General features: G+C 50.9%; 3 protein-coding genes across 3 annotated transcripts in view; all 3 read left to right on the top strand.

Annotated features, from left to right (window-relative positions):
• The window catches only part of LOC144612488 (NACHT, LRR and PYD domains-containing protein 3-like), a 28286-nt gene extending 7109 nt beyond the window's left edge, over positions 1–21177 (top strand). The window contains 8 exon segments of the mRNA XM_078432069.1: positions 246–417; positions 503–568; positions 5597–7331; positions 8177–8263; positions 19175–19345; positions 19501–19671; positions 19827–19994; positions 20159–21177. Of these exon segments, the coding sequence (XP_078288195.1) occupies positions 246–417; positions 503–568; positions 5597–7331; positions 8177–8263; positions 19175–19345; positions 19501–19671; positions 19827–19994; positions 20159–20246 (2658 nt within the window). The 3' untranslated portion in view covers positions 20247–21177.
• LOC144612491 (NACHT, LRR and PYD domains-containing protein 3-like) lies at positions 17019–18173 on the top strand. Its single transcript, XM_078432072.1, has 2 exons — positions 17019–17627; positions 17803–18173. The coding sequence occupies exons 1-2, from the start codon at positions 17036–17038 to the stop codon at positions 18171–18173; spliced, it is 963 nt and encodes a 320-aa protein (XP_078288198.1). The 5' UTR covers positions 17019–17035.
• Positions 21178–21577: 400 nt separating the features above from the next.
• The window catches only part of LOC144612484 (uncharacterized), a 27749-nt gene continuing 26886 nt past the window's right edge, over positions 21578–22440 (top strand). The window contains 1 exon segment of the mRNA XM_078432067.1: positions 21578–21583. Coding sequence (XP_078288193.1) covers positions 21578–21583 — 6 coding nt within the window.

The following is a 22440-nucleotide window of genomic DNA, read 5'->3' as shown; positions in this document are numbered from 1 at the left end:
ATGTGTGGAGACGAGGGGCTTAGAGTCCTATGGGACAAATGCAGGTAAATGGCCCTAGCTTACACTTACAACTTGGTTGGAATGCACAATGTGGGTTGAGTGGCCTGTTTCCCCGTGCTATACTGCTCTATCACTCTACCACTTATCGCACTGTGACTCCAGTAAATCCATCCACAAGGTGGGTCGAGGATTCCGTTTCCGTGCAGTACAGCTCTATAACTGCTTATCTCTCCGGCTCTTCACAGCAAGTCGTCAAACGCACGAAGAAAGGAAGCCGTGCGGCCGGTTCCACACTTCTCCTCAGCCTGGTGATGGAGAAAGAGCCCCGGGTCCGTAAACTAATATGGAGATGCTTTGTGAAAATGCACCACCTGCTCCCCAAATTAGAGGAATTGCTGAAAGCAATGGGGAAAGAAGGTACAGGACATTCATTTCTCTATACGGAATTTGTCATTTTCGTCAAAATGCAACCCGGACTCATTCCATGAACTGATTCCAACAGGTTCTGATCTGATCGATTCTTTCGAAGCCATGAAGGCTTCCTTGGAAATATCTGCTCATCTTAAAGGTATTTGATTCCTTTTTTGGGACAACCGCTTACACACCAGGGGCGGCACTGTGGCGCAACGGTAGAGTTGCTGCTTTACAGCGAATGCAGCGCCGGAGACTCAGGTTCGATCCTGACTGCGGGTGCTGTACTGTAAGGAGTTTGTACGTTCTCCCCGTGACCTGCGTGGGTTTTCTCCGAGATCTTCGGTTTCCTCCCACACTCCAAAGACGTACAGGTATGTAGGTTAATTTGACTGGGTAAAATGTAAAAATTGTCCCTAGTGTGTGTAGGATAGTGTTAATGTGCGGGGATCGCTGGGCGGTGCGGACTTGGTGGGCTGAAAAGGCCTGTTTCCGCGCTGTATCTGAAATATGAAAATATGAAATACACCGTCCATCGATCACCCATTCCTATTTTATCCTATGTTTATATCGATCCCTTACACACCAGGAATAATTTACAGAGGTCCAATTAACCAACGTCTTTGCGATGTGGGAGGAATGTGAATGTAGGTTAATTGACTGGGTAAATGTAAAAAATTGTCCCTAGTGTGTGTAAGATGGTGTTAATGTGCGGGGATCGCTGGGTGGTGCGGACTTGGTGGGCCGAAAAGGCCTGTTTCCGCGCTGTATCTGAAATATGAAATATGAAATATGAATCGGTTACGCAGTTATAGGGAGAAGGTCCTTTCGATATCTCAAAGTGCAACAAAAGACACTTGCCCTTTGTATTTAATTCCATCTGCCATGTCCCTGACTATTTTAGTAGTTAATCTAAATCCCGCTACATACTTTGACAACCGCCATAGCTCTCCGCAATTCCACCAATTTTGGTTGCGTCGCCAAATGTATTAGCCAAAACATCTATATTTACGTCCAAGTCATTTTCATATATCATAAACAGTACAGTTCCGAGCATAGCCCACTACGGACTTCATCAGTCACAGAAATCAAGCCAGAATAACCCCATATATCTCAATATACGACATGACCTGTTGTGTACAAAGTCACGATGACTTTACCTAATTGTCCTCTTCTATTCCATGTGCGAGCAAATCTTATTCCAACGATCCCTCTCCAATGTCTTCTCAACCACTGACGAGGTTCACCGGCCTATAATTTCCTGGTTCATCTGTACTTCCTTCCTTATACAAAGGAACAACTCCAGCCTTCTACGATTATGGAGAGACAGGTCAATTATTGTCCTAACGATTGGAAGCACACTATCTAATGAATGATGGCATGCCAGAATAACTCGCACCATCCACTTTCCGGGAAACTCTTTTATTTCTGTTTTGTATATTCTTGAATTTAGAGTTGTAGTGATAGATTTATATTATACTTGCACGGAAACAGGATCTGAGGTCCACTTTGGCCATACCGACAAAAATGACCCATTTAAACTCTCCCGATCAGCCGCGATTGCACAAGATCGCTCTAAACATTTCTAATCCATATACCTGTCCAAATAATATTTTGCCAATTTTGTTCTGCATAGTCGACCAATAAACAGCGATAACAATTAGATAATAAATAATCAATAACACAGTCAACTAATAAGCATAATATTAATCGTATTCGTAAAGTGTAATGTGGGTGACTCAATAGTCAGAGGTGCGGACAAGAGATTCTACGCAGCTGGCGAGACTCCGAGATGGAGGATCCAGGATGTCTCGGAGCGGCTGCACGGCATCCTCACGAGTGAGGTGGAGCAGCCAGATGATGTTGTGCATGTTGGCACAAACGACATAAGTAGGAAGCGGAATGAGGCTCTGCAATACGAGGTTACGGAATTGGGTAGTGGACTGAAAAGCAGGAGCTGCGGGGCAGTGATCTCAGGTTTGCTTGCAATACCTCGGGCTTGTGAAGGTAAGAAGAGGAAGAGAGGGGAAATAAATGTGTGGCTGAGGAATTACTGCAGGGGGCAGGGATTTAGATTTTTGGATCATTGGGATCACTTCTGGGGCAGGGCTGACCAGTACAAAAGGGACGGGTTACACCTTAACTGGAGGGGGCCAACATCCTAGCGGGCAGGTTTGAAGATGCTACACGAGAGGTTTTAAACTAGACTGGCAGCAGGGTGCGATCTCGTACGGAACAGAGGCATGTGAGAGGCTAGAAGTCTATACGGATGGTGGTGTGGGAAAGGTTAATGGATAGAATAGGCAGGTGAAAGGCGAGGAAGTTGGTTTAAACCGCGTGTATTTTAATGCAAGGAGCCTGAAGGGTAAGGAGGATGAGCTTTGGGCGTGGATAGGTACGAGCGACTGGGACTTTGTGGCCATGACTGAAACCTGGTTCAGGGAGGGGCAGGACTGGCAGCTCAATGTACGGGAGGACATGAGCTTCAGGAGAGACAGGGATCAGGGAAAATTAGGAGGGGGTCGTCTGGTGAGGCTATATGTGTAGAGCTGAGGAACAAGAGACTGATGGTGATCTTGTTGGGGGTGTACTACAGACCCCCGAATAGTCCACGGGTATTACAAAAACAAATGTGCCAGGAGATTGCAGACAGCTTCAGGTAAAATAACTTTGTTGTAGTAGGAGATTTTAACTTTCCCAATATAGGCTGAGTAAATCATAGTGTGAAGGGCTAAAATGGGGTGCAATTCATCAAAAGTGTACAGGAGAGTTTTCTTAAGCGGCATGAAGAGGCCCCCACACGTGAGATGGCAATACTGGATCTAGTAGTGAGAAATTAGGAAGGGCAGATTAATTAAGTGTTTGTGGAGGAGCCTTTTGCGGCCAGTGACCACAGTTCGATTAGGTTTTGGATAGTTATGGATCGGGACGGAGAGGATCCACATGTTAAAATGCTCAACTAGGGCAAGGCCAACTTTGAGGGTATGAGAGAAAGTCTAGCTCAAGTTGACTGGAGCAGGTTGTTTGATGGGAAAGGAACATAGGCCAAGTAGGATGTTTTTTAACGCTGACGGAAGCTCAGGATATGTACGTCCCCGTTACGGTGAAGGCCAAAGCAGGCAATCGTTGGCTGACAAGGGAAACTGAGCCGTTGGTGAAAAACCAAGAAGGATGCATGGGACTGGTGTAGGAAGCTGGGATCAAGTGCATCCCTGGAGGAGTTGCGGGAACTAAGGAGTAATTTGAAAAATGAGATCAGACGGAAACAAAGGGGGCAGGGGATAGCTCTGGCGTGTAGCATTAAGGACAATCCCAAAAGATTATACAAATACATAAGGGGGAAAGGATTAACGAGAGATTGAGTGGGACTTCTCAGGAATAAAAGCGGTCACCTCTGTGTCGAGCCACAGGAGATGGGCAAGGTCCTCATTGAGTATTTCTCTTCTGTATTTTCCGAGGACAAAGACAGTAGGAGGAAATTGGAAGACTCATTGGAAGTGTCATAAGAGCAGTCAGGGTTACCGTCGAGGAAGTGGTGAAGGTACTGTCGGGTTTGAAGGTAGACATATATCCGCGGCCTGATCAGATATATCCGAGGAAATTGTGGGAAATCAGAGAGGAAATTGCGTGAGCCTTGGTTGAAATTTATGAGTCGTCCTTAAATACAGTAGAGGTACCAGAGGTTGCAAATGTTGAGCCTCTTTTCAAGAAGGGCTGCAGGGAAAATGCTGGGAACTATAGGTCGGTGAGCTTAACATCTGTATTTGGTAAGTTACTGGAGAGTATCCTGAGGGATAGGATATAAGGCATTTGGATGGGCAAGGGCTGATTAGGGACAGCCAGCATAGTTTTGTACTTGGGAGGTCATGTCTCACAAATCTGATTGACTTTTTTGAAAACGCGAGCAAAAAGGTTGACGAGGGCAGAGGTATAGATGATGTGTAGATAGACTTTAGTAAGGTGCTCGAAAAGGTGCCGCATGGTGGGCTGCTCTGGAAAGTTAGGTCGCATGGGATCCAAGGAGAGATAGCTGAATGGATAGCAAATTGACTCCATGGAAGGAAGCAGGGGATGATGGTGGGAGGTTGCTTCTCAGAATGGAGTCCTGTGACTAGTGGTGTGCCACAGGGTTCGTTGTTAGGCCCGTTACTGTTTGTCATCTAAATCAGTGATTTGGCTGAGAACATACAGGGCAAGATTAGCAAATTGCTGATTCTACAAAGGTTAGTGACTTGCAGATAGTGAAGATGGTTATGAACGATTGCCGCAGGATCTTGATCGGTTGGCCAGGTGGGCAGAGGAATAGTTGATGGAATTTAATACAGAGAAGTGTGAAGTGTTGCCTTTTGGGACGTCAAACAAGGGTAGGACCTACACAGTAAATGTTACGCCTCTGGGATGTATGTGGAGCAGAGGGATCTAGGAGTACAAGTGCATGGCTCCTTGATGGTCGAGTCGCAGGTAGATAAGGTGGTCAAAAAGGCTTTTGGCACTTTGGCATTCAGCAGTCAAAGTATTGAGTATTGAAGTTGTATCAGACGTTGGTAAGAACGCATTTGGAATATTGTGTTCAATTCTGAGCACAATCATATAGGAAAGATATTGTCAAGTTTGAAAGGGTTCAGAAAAGATTTGCGAGGATGATGCCAGTATATAGGGGACTGTTGAGCTATAGGGGAAGGTTGAGTCGGCTGGGTCTCTATTCAATGGAGCACATGAGGATGAGGGGTGATCTTATAGAGGTTTACAAAATCTTGAGAGGAATAGATTGGTTAAATGCACAGAGTATCTTGCCCAGAGTAGGGCAATCGATGACCAGAGGACACGGGTTCAAGGAGAAGGGGGAACGATTTGATAGGAATCCGAGAGGTAACTTTTGCACACAAAGGGTGGTGGGTGTATGAAACAGGCTGCTAGAGGAGATAGTGGAAGCTGGGACTAACCCATCGTTTAAGAAACAATAAAGGCAGGTGCATGGATCAGAGCCTTGGAGGGATATGAACCAAGCGCAGGTATCTGGGACGAGTGTAGCGGGTACATTGTTGGCCGGTGTGGACAAGTTAGGCCGAAGGGTCTGTTTCCACACAGTATCACTCGATAACTCCATGACTATTAGGATACTGTGAATGTGTTTTTCTTTGCATGGCGAATCTAATTTCAGGAACTCTTGTTTATCTATAAAAAGATGTTCAGCAGAACCACAGGGAGACACTAAAGGCACAGACTACAACACTGAGCGTGAACACGATCCTGATAAAGGAGAAGGTGAAGGTTTTCCAGCTGCTTGATCGATATGCTGAGCTCACGGTCATCTCCACTGTTCGAGATCGGACACTGGTGGAACATGAGCGTTTGGCAAGGGGACGGGACCATGAAGAGTGGAGAGAGGAACAACTCTGGGGAGAGTTTGAAAAAATCCGAACTGATCAATTATTCCAGAACTTTTCGGCGAGGAAATCCAAATCTGGGAGTTCGTCTGCAGTGGCCGGAGTTCCGGGGATCGGAAAAACAACAATGGTGCAAAAACTTATTTATGACTGGGCCACAAAGAAAATATTCCACCAATTTCAGTTTGTATTCAGTTTCACATTCCGGGATTTAAACATGATTAAAAACAGAGTAACCCTGAGGGAACTGATTCTAAATCAGTATCCTTACTTTGGGAATATCATGGGAGAGGTCTGGAGGAACCCGGAGGGATTGCTGTTTATATTCGATGGTCTGGATGAATTCAAGGGCAGAATCGATTTTGCTGACAGTCGGAGAGACACAGAACCTCAGCACATGTGTCCAGATCCCGAGTGGTCGTGTGAAGTGTCTGATATTGTGTACAGTTTAATCCAGCACAAGCTGCTCCCAGGGTGTTCAGTGCTAGTGACCACCCGCCCCACTGCGTTACATTTACTGGAAAAGGCAGAGATCAGTGTTAGGGCTGAAATCCTGGGATTTGATAGTGAGGAACGGAAGGGATATTTCAGCAGGTATTTTGTAGATCAGACGGTGGCAGCAGCTGTTTTCAAACACGTGGAGGAGAACGAGATCCTGTACACCATGAGCTACAACCCCTCCTACTGCTGGATCCTCGCCCTGACACTGGGCCCCTTCTTCACACAAACACACCGGGACCCGCAGCGAGTTCCCAAGACAATCACCCAACTATATTGCTACTTTATTTACAACATCCTGAAAAACCACGGCCATGAGATTGAGAGCCCCCGTGAGGTGTTACTGAGGGTTGGTCAGATGGCCTTCACTGGAGTGTCCGAGAAGAACATTGTGTTCACAGATGGAGATTTGATCAAGTACAATCTGCAGCCTTCCCAGTTGCTGTCCGGGTTCCTGATGGAACTTTTGGAGAGAGAGGATTCAGCCCGGAGCGTGGTGTACACCTTCCCACACCTCACCATCCAAGAGTTTGTAGCCGCACTCGCACAATTCCTGACTCCGGATCGCGGGGATATCGGGAAACTCCTGTTTGAAGCCAACAGCATGACAGACGGGAGATTTGAGGTATTTCTCCGTTTTGTCGCTGGTCTCTCCTCCCCACGGTCAGCTCGGGTCCTGGAGGAGTTTTTGGGTCCATTTCCTCATCAAACAATCTGCCGAGTGATTGACTGGGTGAAAGAGGAGGTTAAACGCCAGGCTGGAAACACAGGGAAGGACGCTGGTAAACGAAGCCTCCTGAACACGCTGCACTACCTGTTTGAGTCTCAGAATCCTGCACTTGCTCAGCAGACACTGGGATCTGTGGAATCACTTTCATTCCGTGGATTGGGACTGACACCGATTGACTACGTGGTCCTGCCTCATGTCATCAGGCACTGTGATACAATCAAACACCTCGATCTGTGGGGCTGACGCATTCAGTGTGAAGGTCTCCAGCGGCTGGGACCGGTTCTGCACAAGTGTCAGTTCTTGGGGTAACTGTCCGTTTGACGCTAACAGTGACCTGTAAAATTGTTTCACTATTTTGTTCTTCCGTCCAACAACCTTTCTATGGGGCCGGCCGTCACTGTGCACGGCACCCCTCCTCTTTTACACTACCAGGATCGCCGGTGGTCTACTCCGTCCCCCCCTCCATCGGGTCGCCGGTGTTCTACTCCGTCCCCCTCTCACCCGGGTCACCGGTGGTCGACACCGTCCCCCCCCTCCACCAGGTTACCGGTGGTCCACTCCGTCCTCCCTCCCCCGAGTCACCGGTGGTCCACTCCGCCCAACCCCTCCCCTGGGTCACCCGTGGTCGATTCCGTTCCCCCCTCCACCCTCCTCCCACCCCCGGGGCGCTGGTGGTCGACTACTTTCCCCCCCCTCCCTCCCCCGGGTCGCTGGTGGTCGATTCCGTTCCCCCCTCCTCCCTCCCCCGGGTCGCTGGTGGTTGACTCCTTCCCGCCCTCATCCCTCCCACGGGTCGCTAGTGGTCGACTCCGTCACCCCCTCCTCCCTCCCGCGGGTCACCGATAGTCGGCTCCGTCTCCCTCTCCCGGGTTGCTGGTGGTCGACTCCACCGCCCCCCTCCCCCGGGTCACCGATGGCAGCTGCCGTTCTCCCTCCCCCACGTCACGTGTCTTGCAGGCGTTCTCTGCACGGGGAACTTTTCCCAGTCGTCGGGGAATGAGAATAAATGGTAAAAGTCACCAAACACCACAACGACAGAGATTTATTCAACAATTTGCTGAGGCGCTTCCAGAAATATCAGTTTCGGAGAAGTTATCTAAGCCCCGGGGTTTGTATCAGTTTGTTTCTTACTCTGTCTGTTTGTGTTTAGATTGGGATACAACGACCTGGGTGATTCAGGAGTGAAACTGGTGTCTGCGGCTCTGAGGAACCCGGACTGTAAAATACAGAGACTGGGGTAAGTCCCAGACTGTGAGAGATTGTGTTTACAGTCACTGGGTGTCTGACACTGAACATTAATATCATCAGTAATTGTCTCGCTGATAAACACTGGGGATTTTCACCGTCTCCTGTCTCTCTGTGTCCCTCACCCTCACTCTCTCTCATCTCCAGGCTGGGCAGTGTCGGTCTCACACATTCTGGAGCCGAGGATCTCGTCTCCGCTCTCAGTACAAACACCTCACTGACGGAGCTGCACCTGGCATACAACTCCCTCACAGACCGATCTGTTCCCGGTCTCCGCAGCCTCATACTGACCCTCCCGAGACTGGAGCGGATCTGGTGAGTGTTTGTTTTAACGTTTATTGTGATAAAATATCAGGGGATGTGCGGGCTTCTCCTGTGATTTAGTTCTGTGAGTGTTGTTGAAATATCAACCGCAGTCCCTGTTCCTGACACTGATGTTTAATCTGTTTATTTTGTCTTTATTCCTGGGCTTGTTTCAGGCTATCGGGGAATAAGTTCAGTAAAGATGGACGGAACCAGCTGGAGAGTCGGCGGGGAATCAGATCCGGACTGAGAGTGGACGTGTGAACATCTCGGGGTGTAAACGTCACCGCCCTGGGGACGGGAATATTGTTGTCCGATTCCCCGCCCTCCCCTTTAAACGGCCGCCCTCCCCTTTAAACGGCCGCCCTCCCCTTTAAACTTTCGCCCTCCCCTTGAAACTGTCGCCCTCCCCTTTAAAAGGCCGCCCTTCCCTTTAAACGGCATTTAGATCCGGTGCTTCCCCCAGTGGGGGACCGGGGAATTGCAGCTGGACCTGCAGGATCACGGATGGGTCTTTCTTTATCATAGACAATTTTAGCCCCACAGCCCACAATTAGTAAGGATAGGCGACAATAGACAATAGACAATAGACAATAGGTGCAGGAGGAGGCCATTCGGCCCTTCGAGCCTGTACGCACCGCCATTCAATGTGATCATGGCTGATCATTCTCAATCAGTACCCCGTTCCTGCCTTCTCCCCATACCCCCTGACTCCGCTATCATTAAGAGCTCTATCCAGCTCTCTCTTGAATGCATTCAGAGAATTGGCCTCCACTGCCTTCTGAGGCAGAGAATTCCACACCTTCACCACTCTCTGACTGAAAAAGTTTTTCCTCATCTCAGTTCTAAATGGCCTACGCCTTATTCTTAAACTGTGGCCCCTTGTTCTGGACTCCCCCAACATTGGGAACATGTTTCCTGCATCTAACGTGTCCAACCCATTAATAATCTTACACGTTTCAATAAGATCTCCTCTCATCCTTCTAAATTCCAGTGTATTCAAGCCTAGTCGCTCCAGTCTTTCAACAAATTTATATTTCAACAGAATATAAATGTTGAGCAGGGACGTGCTATATTCAAAGGACAGAAATCAATAAATCACAACTAAACCACGAATTGGACGTTACATGGAAAATGTATTTTTCAGGGTCTCTGGGTTGTCACGCCTTTCATTGTCATTGGAGCTCTCCCCCTTAACTCAAGCCCAATGCTACCGCAGTAGCAGCTTCACCTCAAGACATCAACATCTTAGCAAAGCTTCAGGAAGCACTTTCATTTCGATGAATTAATTGGCTGAAAGTTGATATCCTGGTACGTTTCTGCATTCTGGTTGTAAAATATAAAATGTGCATTTTGCAGATCCATTCTCTGCAGTATATTTGTGAGATTTCGATAAACCATCCTGAGATCTTCACACGCTTGTAACTTGTAGCACGGACCTGAGTTCGATATTGCTTCTTGCATCCTTAACCACGGACACTTGATCACACTTTACATTTTCTCACTGGTTTCCTTTAGTGAAACTGGCCTTTCACTGTCGGTTGTGGTCAGAATGGGGGGTTTGGAGCGTAGCCTTCAGATCCCAGTATCTACTGATTTGGAAGCAACTCCGGACAATGAGGCAAGTTTCAACCAGTTGCCCTCTGTTCTGTGGATGGATGTTAGCACTGCCCCCTGTCTCTGCCTTACTCTCTCTCTCTCTCTCTCTCTCTCTCTCTCTCTCTCTCTCTCTCTGACTCCCTATATTTATTCCAGTTGCTACAAATTCCAAAATGCAGATTGTATTAGTTCAAGTTATGAATCCTACATAAATAAATATTCATTTAAGTTGCATATTCCAAAATGCAGAATGTATTTGTTCAAGTTATGAATCATACATCAATAAAAATGTATTTAAGTCACCACATATTCCAAAATGCAGAATGTATTTGTTCAATTTATGAATTCTGCATAAATAAATATCTTGGATAACACACAACTATTGTTTATTCTCTCTCTCTCTCTCTCTCTTTTTTTTTCTTTTCAAATACTTTATTCAGCACATTCACATGATACATCACATCAAAACCACATTCAGAGGTTACAAATCATCAAGTAATCATTATAATACAATGTTGCCTTCATTATTTACAATGCTCTCAACCCCCCGCGGTGACCAGCGCCCACGGAAGGCCTCCAGAGTCCCCGTGGTCTCCGCGTGTTCCCTCTCTAGGGTCACACGCGCACGGACGTAGGCCCGGAAGAGGGGAAGGCAGCCGACTCTGGCAAGACCATCGACCGCCCGCTGCCTGGACCCACGAATGGCCAACTTGGCCAGGCCCAAGAGCAAACCGACAGGGAGGTCCCACCCCCCCCGAACGACCCTCCCCACCCCCTGCCTTGTGTCCAAACACTAGAATCGTAGGACTAAAGTGTAACCAAAACTTGAGGAACAACCCCTTCAGATATTGGTACAGGGGCAGTAACCTCTCACACTCCATATAGACGTGGAACACGGTCTCATCGTCACCGCAGAAAATACAGGCGGTCGGCGAGCCCGTGAACCGACTCAATAGTTTGTTACACACCACCGCTCTGTGCAACACTCTCCACCCCAGGTCCCCGATGTAAAGGGGAACGACTCCCTTATAGAGAGACCCCACTGAGGACCGTCCCCGTCTTTTTTTGTGTGTTTTTGGGGTTGGGTGGTTTGAGTGCCTGTTTGATGCTTTTATTGTTGGACTGTGTTTTGGGAGGTTTTTGGGGTTGGGTAATTTTGGGTGCCTGTTTAGTGCTTTTATTGTTGGACTGTGGGTGATTGAATTAACATTTTGTTCAAGATGGCCGCGCCGTTGTGTTTGGCTGCCTGCCACTGTATGTTTCTTTTTTTTCCTGGTCAGATGTGCAGCACTTTGGTCAACGTGGGTTGTTTTTAAATGTGCTATACAAATAAATTGACTTGACTTGACTTGACTTCAGGTGGTAACACAGACCGCCAAGATGTGTCAGGGCGGTGTACGAAGACAAAGAGGTGTAGAATGTGCAGGAGCATTCTGTACAGTGTGCGTCTCTTCGCATCACGAAACAGCACGCTGGGCATCTCGGAAAGGCGGCTCAAGTTGTGCGGAGCCGGCGCCAGGGAGAAATCCCGGAGCCTAGGCCCGATGAGCAAATCTGACGGAGCGGGGGTAAGCTCAGTCAGAACTACTCTAGGCACACGCCTCTCCTCGACACCCGCCATGACAGGGTGAGGACCGGCTGCTCCCGCAGCCACGACGTCCCCCTCCCTTTGTGGAGCAACACGTCGGCTGAAAACAACCAAATTCCTCACTCTAAGCACGTCCCGATAGAAACAAGGCAGACCCCGTAAGGCGGGTCGACTGATGCCCGCCTCCGGCAGCCGCGAAACCCCCCGTAGGCAACAACCCCGACGAAAAAAATACGTGGCCAGAGCGTGCCACCTGGGGGGGTTCTCCGTGTACATATACCTCCGCAGAGTCCTGAGACGGAGAGCCGCCACCTGGGTACGCACGCATACCAAGGACTGGCCGCCCTCCTCCAACGGGAGACTCAGGACTGCTGCGGTAACCCAATGCTTCCTATTCCCCAGAAGAAGTCCACCAGCTTCTTCTGTAAAGTAGTTGCAAAGATGGAGGGTGGGACAAGAGTAGCCAGCCGGTACCACAACATGGAGGCCACCAGCTGGTTTATGACCAACACCCTCCCCTGAAAGGAAAGGACTCCAATCAGGCTTGACCAGCGTCCCAGCCGGGCGACGACTTTCATCTCCGGCTCCTGCCAGTTCGCCGGCCAAGCATCCTCAGTGGGACTCAGGTACACCCCCAGATAGAGGAGGTGCGTGGTGCTCCACGCATACAACGCCATCTCCTCCGGCAGGGAGTCTACCTGCCACTGACCCACTAATAGTCCAGAACATTTACTCCAGTTAATCCTGGCGGATGATGCAGCCGAGAAAATCCTCTGGCAGTCACGCATCCTCCGCAGGTCACCAGGGTCAGTGAACGTAAGGAGCACATCATCGGCATAGGCTGAAAGAACCACTTCCACCCCCGGACCTGGTAGAGCCAGGCCTGTCAGCCTCCTCCGAAGAAGACACAGGAATGGCTCTACACAGACCGAGTACAACTGACCGGACATGGGGCACCCCTGACGAACCCCCCTCCCAAAATGAATGGGAGCCAACAACACCCAATTAACCTTCACAAGACACTCCGCTGCAGCGTACAAGAGCCGGACCCTGGCTACAAAATGCGGTCCAAATCCGAACGCTTGCAGCGTCCCGAGTAGGTAGTCGTGATCTACCCTGTCAAAAGCCTTCTCCTGATCAAGAGACAGAAAGGCTGCTGACTGACCAGTGCCCTGAGATAGGTGAATCAGGTCCCTAACCAGGTGGATGTTATACTGAATGTACCGACCTGGGACTGTATAGGACTGGTCAGGGTGAATCAGTTGAGACAGCACAGAGCCCAGGCGATTTGCCATCGCCCGTGCAAAGACTTTGTACTCTGTACAGAGGAGAGAGACCGGGCGCCAGTTCTTCAACAGGCGGAGTTCGCCCTTCTTGGGCAGCAGGACAACGACTGCCCTGCGCCACGAGAGGGGCATCTCCCCGGTCGCCAGGCTCTCCCCCAGAACCTTCATGTAATCATCCCCCAGGACATCCCAGAAGGCTTTAACAAATTCTACCGTCAACCCATCCAGCCCAGGGGACTTGCCCCTCCTGAGCTGGTGCAGGTCACGTGTCAACTCCTCCAATGCTAAGGAGTCATCCAGAAGATCGGACACTTCCCTATCTACAGTCGGTAGACCCTCCCACAGGACCCGCTGAGCCTCCCCGCTGCAACCATCTGCGGAGAACAGGGTCCCATAAAAGGACCGGACTAAAGCACTGATCCTCTCTGGATCTGTGACAGAGGAGCCATCATCCGCGAGCAGCTCTACGAGCTGTTTGCGGGCTCCCCGCCCCTTCTCCAGAGAGAAAAAGAAAGGTGACGCTCGGTCCAAATCGTGCAGCATTTGGACCCGCGACCTCACGTAAGCTCCTCGGGACCGCTCAAGCAGCAGGTTCCTCAAGGCTTCCTTCTTCCCCTGAAATTCTCCCCATTCACAGGAGTCCTCACCAATTGACCCAGGCGAGACTCCGCCCCCGATAGCTCCCTCTCGAGCCTCTCAACCGCTGAGTCCCGCCTTCCAGTCGACCCCCACGTATATTCCTTGCAAAAGAGACGGATGTGAGCTTTCCCCACATCCCACCACTGCCTAAGTGAAGAAAAGCTCCCCTGCCTCCCTCTCCACTTCACCCAACTCCGTCTGAATGACTCCCGGAAACACGGATCCTCCAGCAGCTTGTTATTGAAATGCGAGTAAGCAGACCCAGCCCGCGTGCGCCCCGGATTGAAGTCCACGCGCACCAGACAGTGGTTCGAGCATGGCACCAGCCGCATTGAGGCCGCTGAGACACGGGAGACAAACGCACCGGAGATATACATACGATCAATGCGGGAACCACCCCCCTCAGATCTCCGCGAGAATGCGTTTGAGTCAGGGTGGAGGTTCCGCCATGCATCCACTAGCTCAAAGGAATCAAGCAAGCCTCTCGGTTTCTTTGCTACAGCAGGGGCACACTGAGTACCAGAATGATCTCGCACCTCAAGTGTGCAGTTGAAATCTCCCCCCAGAAAGACACACTCTCCTCTTTCAATAGTGCTCAACAGAGCAGTCACCTCCTGAAGTAGGCATGCCTGCATCGTGCCACTGCTGGGGGCATACACGTTAACAAAATGCAACGGCATGCCATCCAGACTCACGGCCAGATAGAGCAAACGACCTGGCACCACTTCCTGCACCTTCAGGATCTCTGGCTGAAAAGTCGGGGCCAACAGAAAAGCCACCCCGCTCGAGTTTGTGCTGAGGTGGCTCATGTAAACCCCCCCTTCCCACTCCAGTCGCCAGGTGGGTTCGTCACTGACAACAGTGTGTGTCTTTTGCAGAAAACACACCGCATATTTCCCTTCCCTCAGGACTGATAAATGCTGAAATCTGCGAAAGCTCGCTCTACTACCATTTAAATTTAATGTAACTACTGTGAATGTGCAAACACGTTAGAATTATTTCCTCACATTGCTCTTGGTCACAGAAACTTCCCCCTTGAGGAAACTTGAGAAATCCCCAAGCTGAAGCCTCACAGACGCAGGAATATCACTATCCTTGCTGCCAAGGATGCTATCAAGATCCATAATAAGTCCTGGCAGCTCTCCCCACCGCCTCCGCGCTGTTTCAACTTTAGTCTTGTTACTTTTAGTTATTTTGAGAAAGTCCTGAATCTCACGGATAAGGGCTGCGTTAGACACAGCCCCGGAGTCTGGGCGCTCCGCCAACCCACTCACACCTGGAGCATCAGCCTCCTCTGCACATCGCTCAAGGCCAGTGTCAGAGTCCGTGGGACTACAGCTTGCTGAAAGCTCACTCACCCCACTGCACAGGCCGAGCCCATCACTCTCCCCCTCCTCCGTCATGACACCACCCCCAGGATCAATGCCGAGGGAGGGTCCCGATGCCTCTGACAGCAACAAGCTGTCCGGTGAAAGGCCAGGCTCCTGCACTCTCCCATCACACCCCACATCTGGGTCTGGGGAAGAAAAAACAGCAGGCACCCCCAGGGTCCCGGGTATGCAGGCACCCACAAGATCCAGAGGAGGGTCACAACCCATAACCGCCCTGCCCCCCACAGCACCCAGAGATTCCGCACCACTGGCAGCACCCAGAGAGTCTCCACCCTCCACCGCCTCACCAACACCCACTGAAAGAGCTGGTGTTCTTGGAGTCTCCCCTACTACCTCAACCGGTGAGGCATCACACCCCTCATCACCTCCACTGGTTCTAATACAGAGCACAGAGTGGAACGTTTGATCTCCCGATCCTCCCCCCTCAGGCTGGCTCTGCTCATCCCCCATCCCAGGGGGCACATTTCCAGGGGAGTCAAACCCATCAACCGGCGTGCCAACACCCTCAGAAGGCCCCTGAAACGAGGGGACCTCCTCCGACCCAGGGGACACACTCCCAGGGGCACCAACCCCACTACCCGATGAGATGACTCCCTCGGAAGGCCCCTGAGACGAGGGGGCCGCCACCAACCCAGAGGACACAGTTTCAGGGGAGGCGATCCCAGTAACTGATCTGGTAACACCTGCAAAAGGTCCCTGAACCAGAGGCTCATCCTCCGGCCCACAAGTCACCAGTCCGTGGTCACCGCCCTCGTCAGGGGTGGAAGGTCTCGAAATATCCGTCCCCCTTAATTTGGGCCCACGCTCCTGCTCTTCCTCGCTTCCTTGCGACAGCCTTCTTTTTGTCCCGGTGGCCTGCGGAGGTACGGTGACCTCCATAGAGGAAGGGTCCTCCGTCTCCGCACTACCCGCTGCCCCCTTTCTACTCCCATGTTTGCTCCCACCTGCCCCCTTCCGGTTCACCTCAGCTCCTTGCTGAGCCACACCAGGTGCGCCCTGGACTTCACTGGGCCCACTGGGCAGGAGCCCATCTGCTTTTGATTGACTCCCTTGGAGGGGCTTATTCTTCTTCTTATCCTTATCACTTTTCTTCCGCTTCCGCGTCTCCCAACCTCCCTCCCCCTCTTCACCCTTCCCCTGCGCCTCGCCATCTACCACCTCCACAGGTTCAGGGCATAGGGGGCGGGGGCCCTCACTGCTCCGGGTCACCAAGGCAGTACTTGCAGCCTCTGATGGGTTGGCAGTGCCGTCCCGGGTCACCGAGGCGGAGCTAGCAGCCCCAGCCGAGTCAGCAGTTCCACCCCGGGCCACCGAGGCATGGCGGGCCGCCCTGGATGGGCTAGCACTGCATTCCTGGGCCCCTGCGTTAGAATTTCTCGCAGCGGCCCGGCTCCTGGGACACTCTCTACGGAGATGTCCAAACTCCTTGCACGCATGACACTTTGCCTCTCCCCAGCTCCAATACACGCGATTGGAGAGACCCTTATGCTCCACAGCGAAGCTCCCCTCGACACCCAACCCCACTTCCGCCTTCATGAACACACGCCTCTTGAAGCTCAGGACCCCTTTCTCATACGGGTCATTCCCGGGGTGCATGAGCCTAGTAAGCTTAGACCGCACCTCCCCAATCTTCACCAAGTGTGGAAGGAGTTTTGCATCCCGAAGAAACGTGGGACAATTCCGTAGGAGAACCGATTTTACATTGGACACCCACGGTTCCACCTGTAGATGGACCCCCTCCACCGTGAGCCCCTTCTCCAACACTTGGGCCACATCCTCCCGGGACTTCAGTATCAACTGAACCTTCCCTCCTGCACTCTCGGAAGAGGCAATGACATCCCTCTTGAACAGATCATGCAAGCCCTTTGCAATTGCAGCCCTGCTCCACACGAACCCGGTTTGAACCGAGATCCCATAAATATTTTGCTGACAGTCGGAGAGACACAGAACCTCAGCACATGTGTCCAGATCCCGAGTGGTGGTGTGAAGTGTCTGATATTGTGTACAGTTTAATCCAGCACAAGCTGCTGCCAGGGTGTTCAGTGCTAGTGACCACCCGCCCCACTGCGTTACATTTACTGGAAAAGGCAGAGATCAGTGTCAGGGCTGAAATCCTGGGATTTGTTGGTGAGGAACGGAAAGAATATTTCACCAGGTATTTTGATGATCAGACGGTGGCAGCAGCTGTTTTCAAACACGTGGAGGAGAACGAGATCCTGTACACCATGAGCTACAACCCCTCCTACTGCTGGATCCTCGCCCTGACACTGGGCCCCTTCTTCACACAAACACACCGGGACCCGCAGCGAGTTCCCAAGACCATCACCCAACTATATTGCTACTTTATTTACAACATCCTGAAAAGCCACGGCCGTGAGATTGAGAGCCCCCTTGAGGTGTTACTGAGGGTTGGTCAGATGGCCTTCACTGGAGTGTCCGAGAAGAACATTGTGTTCACAGATGGAGATTTGATCAAGTACAATCTGCAGCCTTCCCAGTTCCTGTCCGGGTTCCTGATGGAACTTTTGGAGAGAGGATTCAGCCCGGAGCGTGGTGTACACCTTCCCGCACCTCACCATCCAAGAGTTTGTAGCTGCACTCGCACAATTCCTGACTACGGATCACGGGGATATCCTGAAACTCCTGTCTGAAGCCCACAGCGCGACAGACGGGCGATTTGAGGTATTTCTCCGTTTTGTCGCTGGTCTGTCCTCCCCACGGTCAGCTCGGGTCCTGGAGGAGTTTCTGGGGCCATTTCCTCATCAAACAACCTGCCGAGTGATTGACTGGGTGAAGGAGGAGGTTAAACGCCAGGCTGGAAACACAGGGAAGGTCGCTGGTAAACGGAGCCTCCTGAACACGCTGCACTACCTGTTTGAGTCTCAGAATCCTGCACTTGCTCAGCAGACACTGGGATCTGTGGAAACACTTTCATTCAGTGGACTGGGACTGACCCCGATTGACTGCGCGGTCCTGTCTCATGTCATCAGGCACTGTGATACAATCAAACACCTCGATCTGCAGGACTGCCGCATTCAGTGTGAAGGTCTCCAGCGACTGGGACCGGTTCTGCACAAGAGTCAGCACTTGGGGTAACTGTCCGTTTGACGCTAACACTGACCTGTAAAACTGTTTCACTATTTTGTTCTTCCGTCCAGCAACCTTTCTATGGGGCCGGCCGTCACTGTGCACGGCACCCCTCCTCTTTTACACTACCAGGATCGCCGGTGGTCTACTCCGTCCCCCCCTCCATCGGGTCGCCGGTGGTCTACACCATCCCCCTCCACCAGGTTACCGGTGGTCGACTCCGTCCTCCCTCCCCCGAGTCACCGGTGGTCCACTCCGCACAACCCCTCCCCTGGGTCCCCCGTGGTCGATTTCGTTCCCCCCTCCACCCTCCTCCTTCCCCCGGGTCGCTGGTGGTCGACTACGTTCCCCCCTCCTCCCTCCCCCGGGTTGCTGGTGGTCGACTACGTTCCCGCCCTCATCCCTCCCACAGGTCGCTAGTGGTCGACTCCGTCACCCCCTCCCGCGGGTCACCGATAGTCGGCTCCGTCTCCCTCTCCCGGGTTGCTGGTGGTCGACTCCACTGCCGCCCCCCCATCCCCCGGGTCACCGATGGTAGCTGCCGTTCTCCCACCCCCACGTCACGTGTGTTGCAGGCGTTCTCTGCACGGGGAACTTTTCCCAGTCGTCGGGGAATGAGAATAAATGGTAAAAGTCACCAAACACCACAACGACAGAGATTTATTCAACAATTTGCTGAGGCGCTTCTAGAAATATCAGTTTCGGAGAAGTTATCTCAGCCCCGGGGTTTGTATCAGTTTGTTCCTTACTCTGTCTGTTTGTGTTTAGACTGGCGTTCAACAACCTGGGTGATTCAGGAGTGAAACTGGTGTCTGCGGCGCTGGGGAACCCGGACTGTAAAATACAGAGACTGGAGTAAGTCCCAGACTGTGAGAGATTGTGTTTACAGTCACTGGGTGTCTGACACTGAACATTAATATGATCAGTAATCGTGTCACTGATAAACACTGGGGATTTGCACCGTCTCCTGTCTCTCTGTGTCCCTCACCCTAACTCTCTCTCATCTCCAGGCTGGGCAATGTCGGTCTCACACATTCTGGAGCCGAGGATCTCGTCTCCGCTCTCAGTACAAACACCTCACTGACGGAGCTGGACCTGAGTGGGAATAATCTGGGAGATTCCGGAATGAAACTGGTGTCTGCGGCTTTGAGGAACCCGGACTGTAAAATACAGAGACTGGAGTAAGTCCCAGACTGTCAGAGATTGTGTTTACAGTCACTGGGTGTCTGACACTGAACATTAATATGATCAGTAATTGTCTCGCTGATAAACACTGGGGATTTGCACCGTCTCGTGTCTCTCTGTGTCCCTCACCCTCACTCTCTCTCATCTCCAGGCTGGACAGTGTCGGTCTCACACATTCTGGAGCCGAGGATCTCGTCTCCGCTCTCAGTACAAACACCTCACTGACGGAGCTGGAGCTGAATGGGAATAATCTGGGAGATTCCGGAGTGAAACTGGTGTCTGCGGCTCTGAGGAACACGGACTGTAAAATACAGTCACTGTGGTAAGTCCCAGACTGTCAGAGATTGTGTTTACACTCACTGGGTGTCTGACACTGAACATTAATATGATCAGTAATTGTGTCACTGATAAACACTGGGGATTTGCACCGTCTCATGTCTCTCTGTGTCCCTCACTCTCAGTCTCTCTCATCTCCAGGCTTAACAATGTCGGTCTCACAGATTCTGGAGCCGAGGATCTCGTCTCTGCTCTCCGTCCAAACCCTTCACTGACGGAGCTGTACCTGGGGGACAACTCCCTCACAGACCGATCTGTTCCCGCTCTCCGCCGCCTCATACTGAACCTCCCGAGACTGGAGCTTATCTGGTGGGTGTTTGTGTTAATGTTTATTGTGATAAAATATCTGGGGATGTGCCGGCTTCTCCTGTGATTTAGTTCTGTGAGTGTTGTTGAAATATCGACCGCAGTCCCTGTTCCTGACACTGATGTTTAATCTGTTTATTTTGTCTTTATTCCTGGGCTTGTTTCAGGCTGTGGGGGAATACGTTCAGTAAAGATGGACGGAACCAGCTGAAGAGTCTGCAGGGAATCAGATCCGGACTGAGTGTGGACGTGTGAACATCTCGGGGTGTAAACGTCACCGCCCTAGGGACGGGAATATTGTTGGCCGAATCCCCGCCCTCCCCTTTAAACGGCCGCCCTGCCCTTTAAACTGTCGCCCTCCCCTTTAAATTGTCGCCCTCCCCTTTAAACTGTCACCCTCCCCTTTAAAAGGCCGCCCTTCCCTTTAAACGGCATTTAAATACCGTGCTTCCCCCCAGTGGGGGACCGGGGAATTGCATTTGGACCTGCAGGGTCTCGGATGTGTCTTTCTTTATCATAGAGAATAGACAATAGGTGCAGGAGGAGGCCATTCGGCCCTTCGAGCCTGTACGCACCGCCATTCAATGTGATCATGGCTGATCATTCTCAATCAGTACCCCGCACCTGCCTTCTCCCCATACCCCCGACTCCGCTATCCTTAAGAGCTCTATCCAGCTCTCTCTTGAATGCATTCAGAGAATTGGCCTCCACTGCCTTCTGAGGCAGAGAATTAATCGCACAGATTCACATCTCTCTGACTGAAAAAGTTTTTCCTCATCTCAGTTCTAAATGGTCGACCCCTTATTCTTAAACTGTGGCCCCTTGTTCTGGACTCCCCCAACATTGGGAACATGTTTCCTGCATCTAACGTGTCCAACCCCTTAATAATCTTATACGTTTCGATAAGATCTCCTCTCATCCTTCTAAATTCCAGTGTATACAAGCCTAGTCGCTCCAGTCTTTCAACACATTTATATTTCAACAGAATATAAATGTTGAGCAGGGACGTGCTATATTCAAAGGACAGAAATCAATAAATCACAAATAAACCACGAATTGGACGTTACATGGAAAATGTATTTTTCATGGTCTCTGGGTTGTCACGCCTTTCATTGTTATTGGAGTTCTCCCCCTTAACTCAAGCCGAATGCTACCACAGTAGCAGCTTCACCTCAAGACATCAACATCTTAGCAAAGCTGCAGGAAGCAGTTTCATTTCGATGAATTAATTGGCTGAAAGTTGATACGTTTCTGCATTCTGGTTGTAAAATATAAAATGTGCATTTTGCAGATCCATTCTCTGCAGTCTATTTGTGAGATTTCGATAAACTATCCTGAGATCTTCACACGCTTGTAACATGTAGCACGGACCTGAGTTCGATATTGCTTCTTGCATCCTTAACCACGGACACTTGATCACACTTTACACTTTCTCATTGGTTTCCTTTAGTGAAACTGGCCTTTCACTGTCGGTTGTGGTCAGAATGGGGGGTTTGGAGCGTAGCCTTCAGATCCCAGTATCTACTGATTTGGAAGCCTCTCCGGACAATGAGGCGAGTTTCAACCAGTTGCCCTCTGTTCTGTGGATGGATGTTAGCACTGCCCCCTGTCTCTCTCTGCCTCTCTGCCTCTCTCTCTCCGCCTCTCTCTCTCCACCTCTCTCTCCGCCTCTCTCTCGCTCCGCCTCTCTCTCTCTCCGCCTCTCCGCCTCTCCCCTCCCCCCCTCCTCCTCCCCCCCACCCCCCCCTCCCCCTCCCTCCCCCACACACTCCTAGATGGGTCCTGACACACTGTGTAACCACACACACTCTTAGATGGGTCCTGACACACTGTGTAACCCCACACTCCTAGATGGGTCCTGACACACTGTGTAACCCCACATACTCCTACATGGGTCCTGACACACTGTGTAACTCAACACACTTCTAGATGGGTCCTGACACACTCTAACCCCACACACTCCTACATGGGTCCTGACACACTGTGTAACTCCACACATTCCTCACAGGGTCCTGACACACTGAAAATATGTACATTTCTGAGAACATTCCCGAATGTCTACAATGTCGAGGATGAGGTTCCCTCCACCACAGTGGATAGAAACCGGAATGAATCGAATCTGTCTCTCACTCCCCTGTTCATGGGCAGGCCAAGTACCCTGTTACATAGTCTTCACTCTGTACCCGACAATCCTTCTCAATCAGTTGATGATTTTTCACAATTGTTGACAAGTCACAATAAGTTCTCACCTCTAGACACAACACCCCTACCTCCACATGTATGTTGAATTAATTGCTTCCTTCTTGACTCTCTGGCTTGCTCTTCCATGTCCAGCTTCCATTTCTAATGTCACTTCCCCATGGACACCTCTCCTTTGCCCACTTTGCTTCCAAACATGGACGGAGTCAAAATGTTTTTCGAGATGAAGCTACACTACTTGCTGTTTTCA

Source organism: Rhinoraja longicauda, unplaced genomic scaffold (genome assembly GCF_053455715.1).
Source record: "Rhinoraja longicauda isolate Sanriku21f unplaced genomic scaffold, sRhiLon1.1 Scf000045, whole genome shotgun sequence".
NCBI lineage: Eukaryota > Metazoa > Chordata > Chondrichthyes > Rajiformes > Arhynchobatidae > Rhinoraja > Rhinoraja longicauda.
Note: the sequence above shows the minus strand (reverse complement) of the source record. Positions and strands in the feature narration are given on the sequence as shown.

What these genes read in the sequence shown, in the direction of transcription:
- LOC144612491 (XM_078432072.1), top strand. Translation starts at nt 17,036, where the DNA reads ATGTGTCCAGATCCCGAGTGGTGGTGTGAAGTGTCTGATATTGTGTAC. An exon ending in GAGAGGATTCAGCCCGGAGC is followed by an intron (nt 17,628 to 17,802) that starts GTGGTGTACACC and finishes CCCCACGGTCAG; the next exon opens with CTCGGGTCCTGGAGGAGTTT.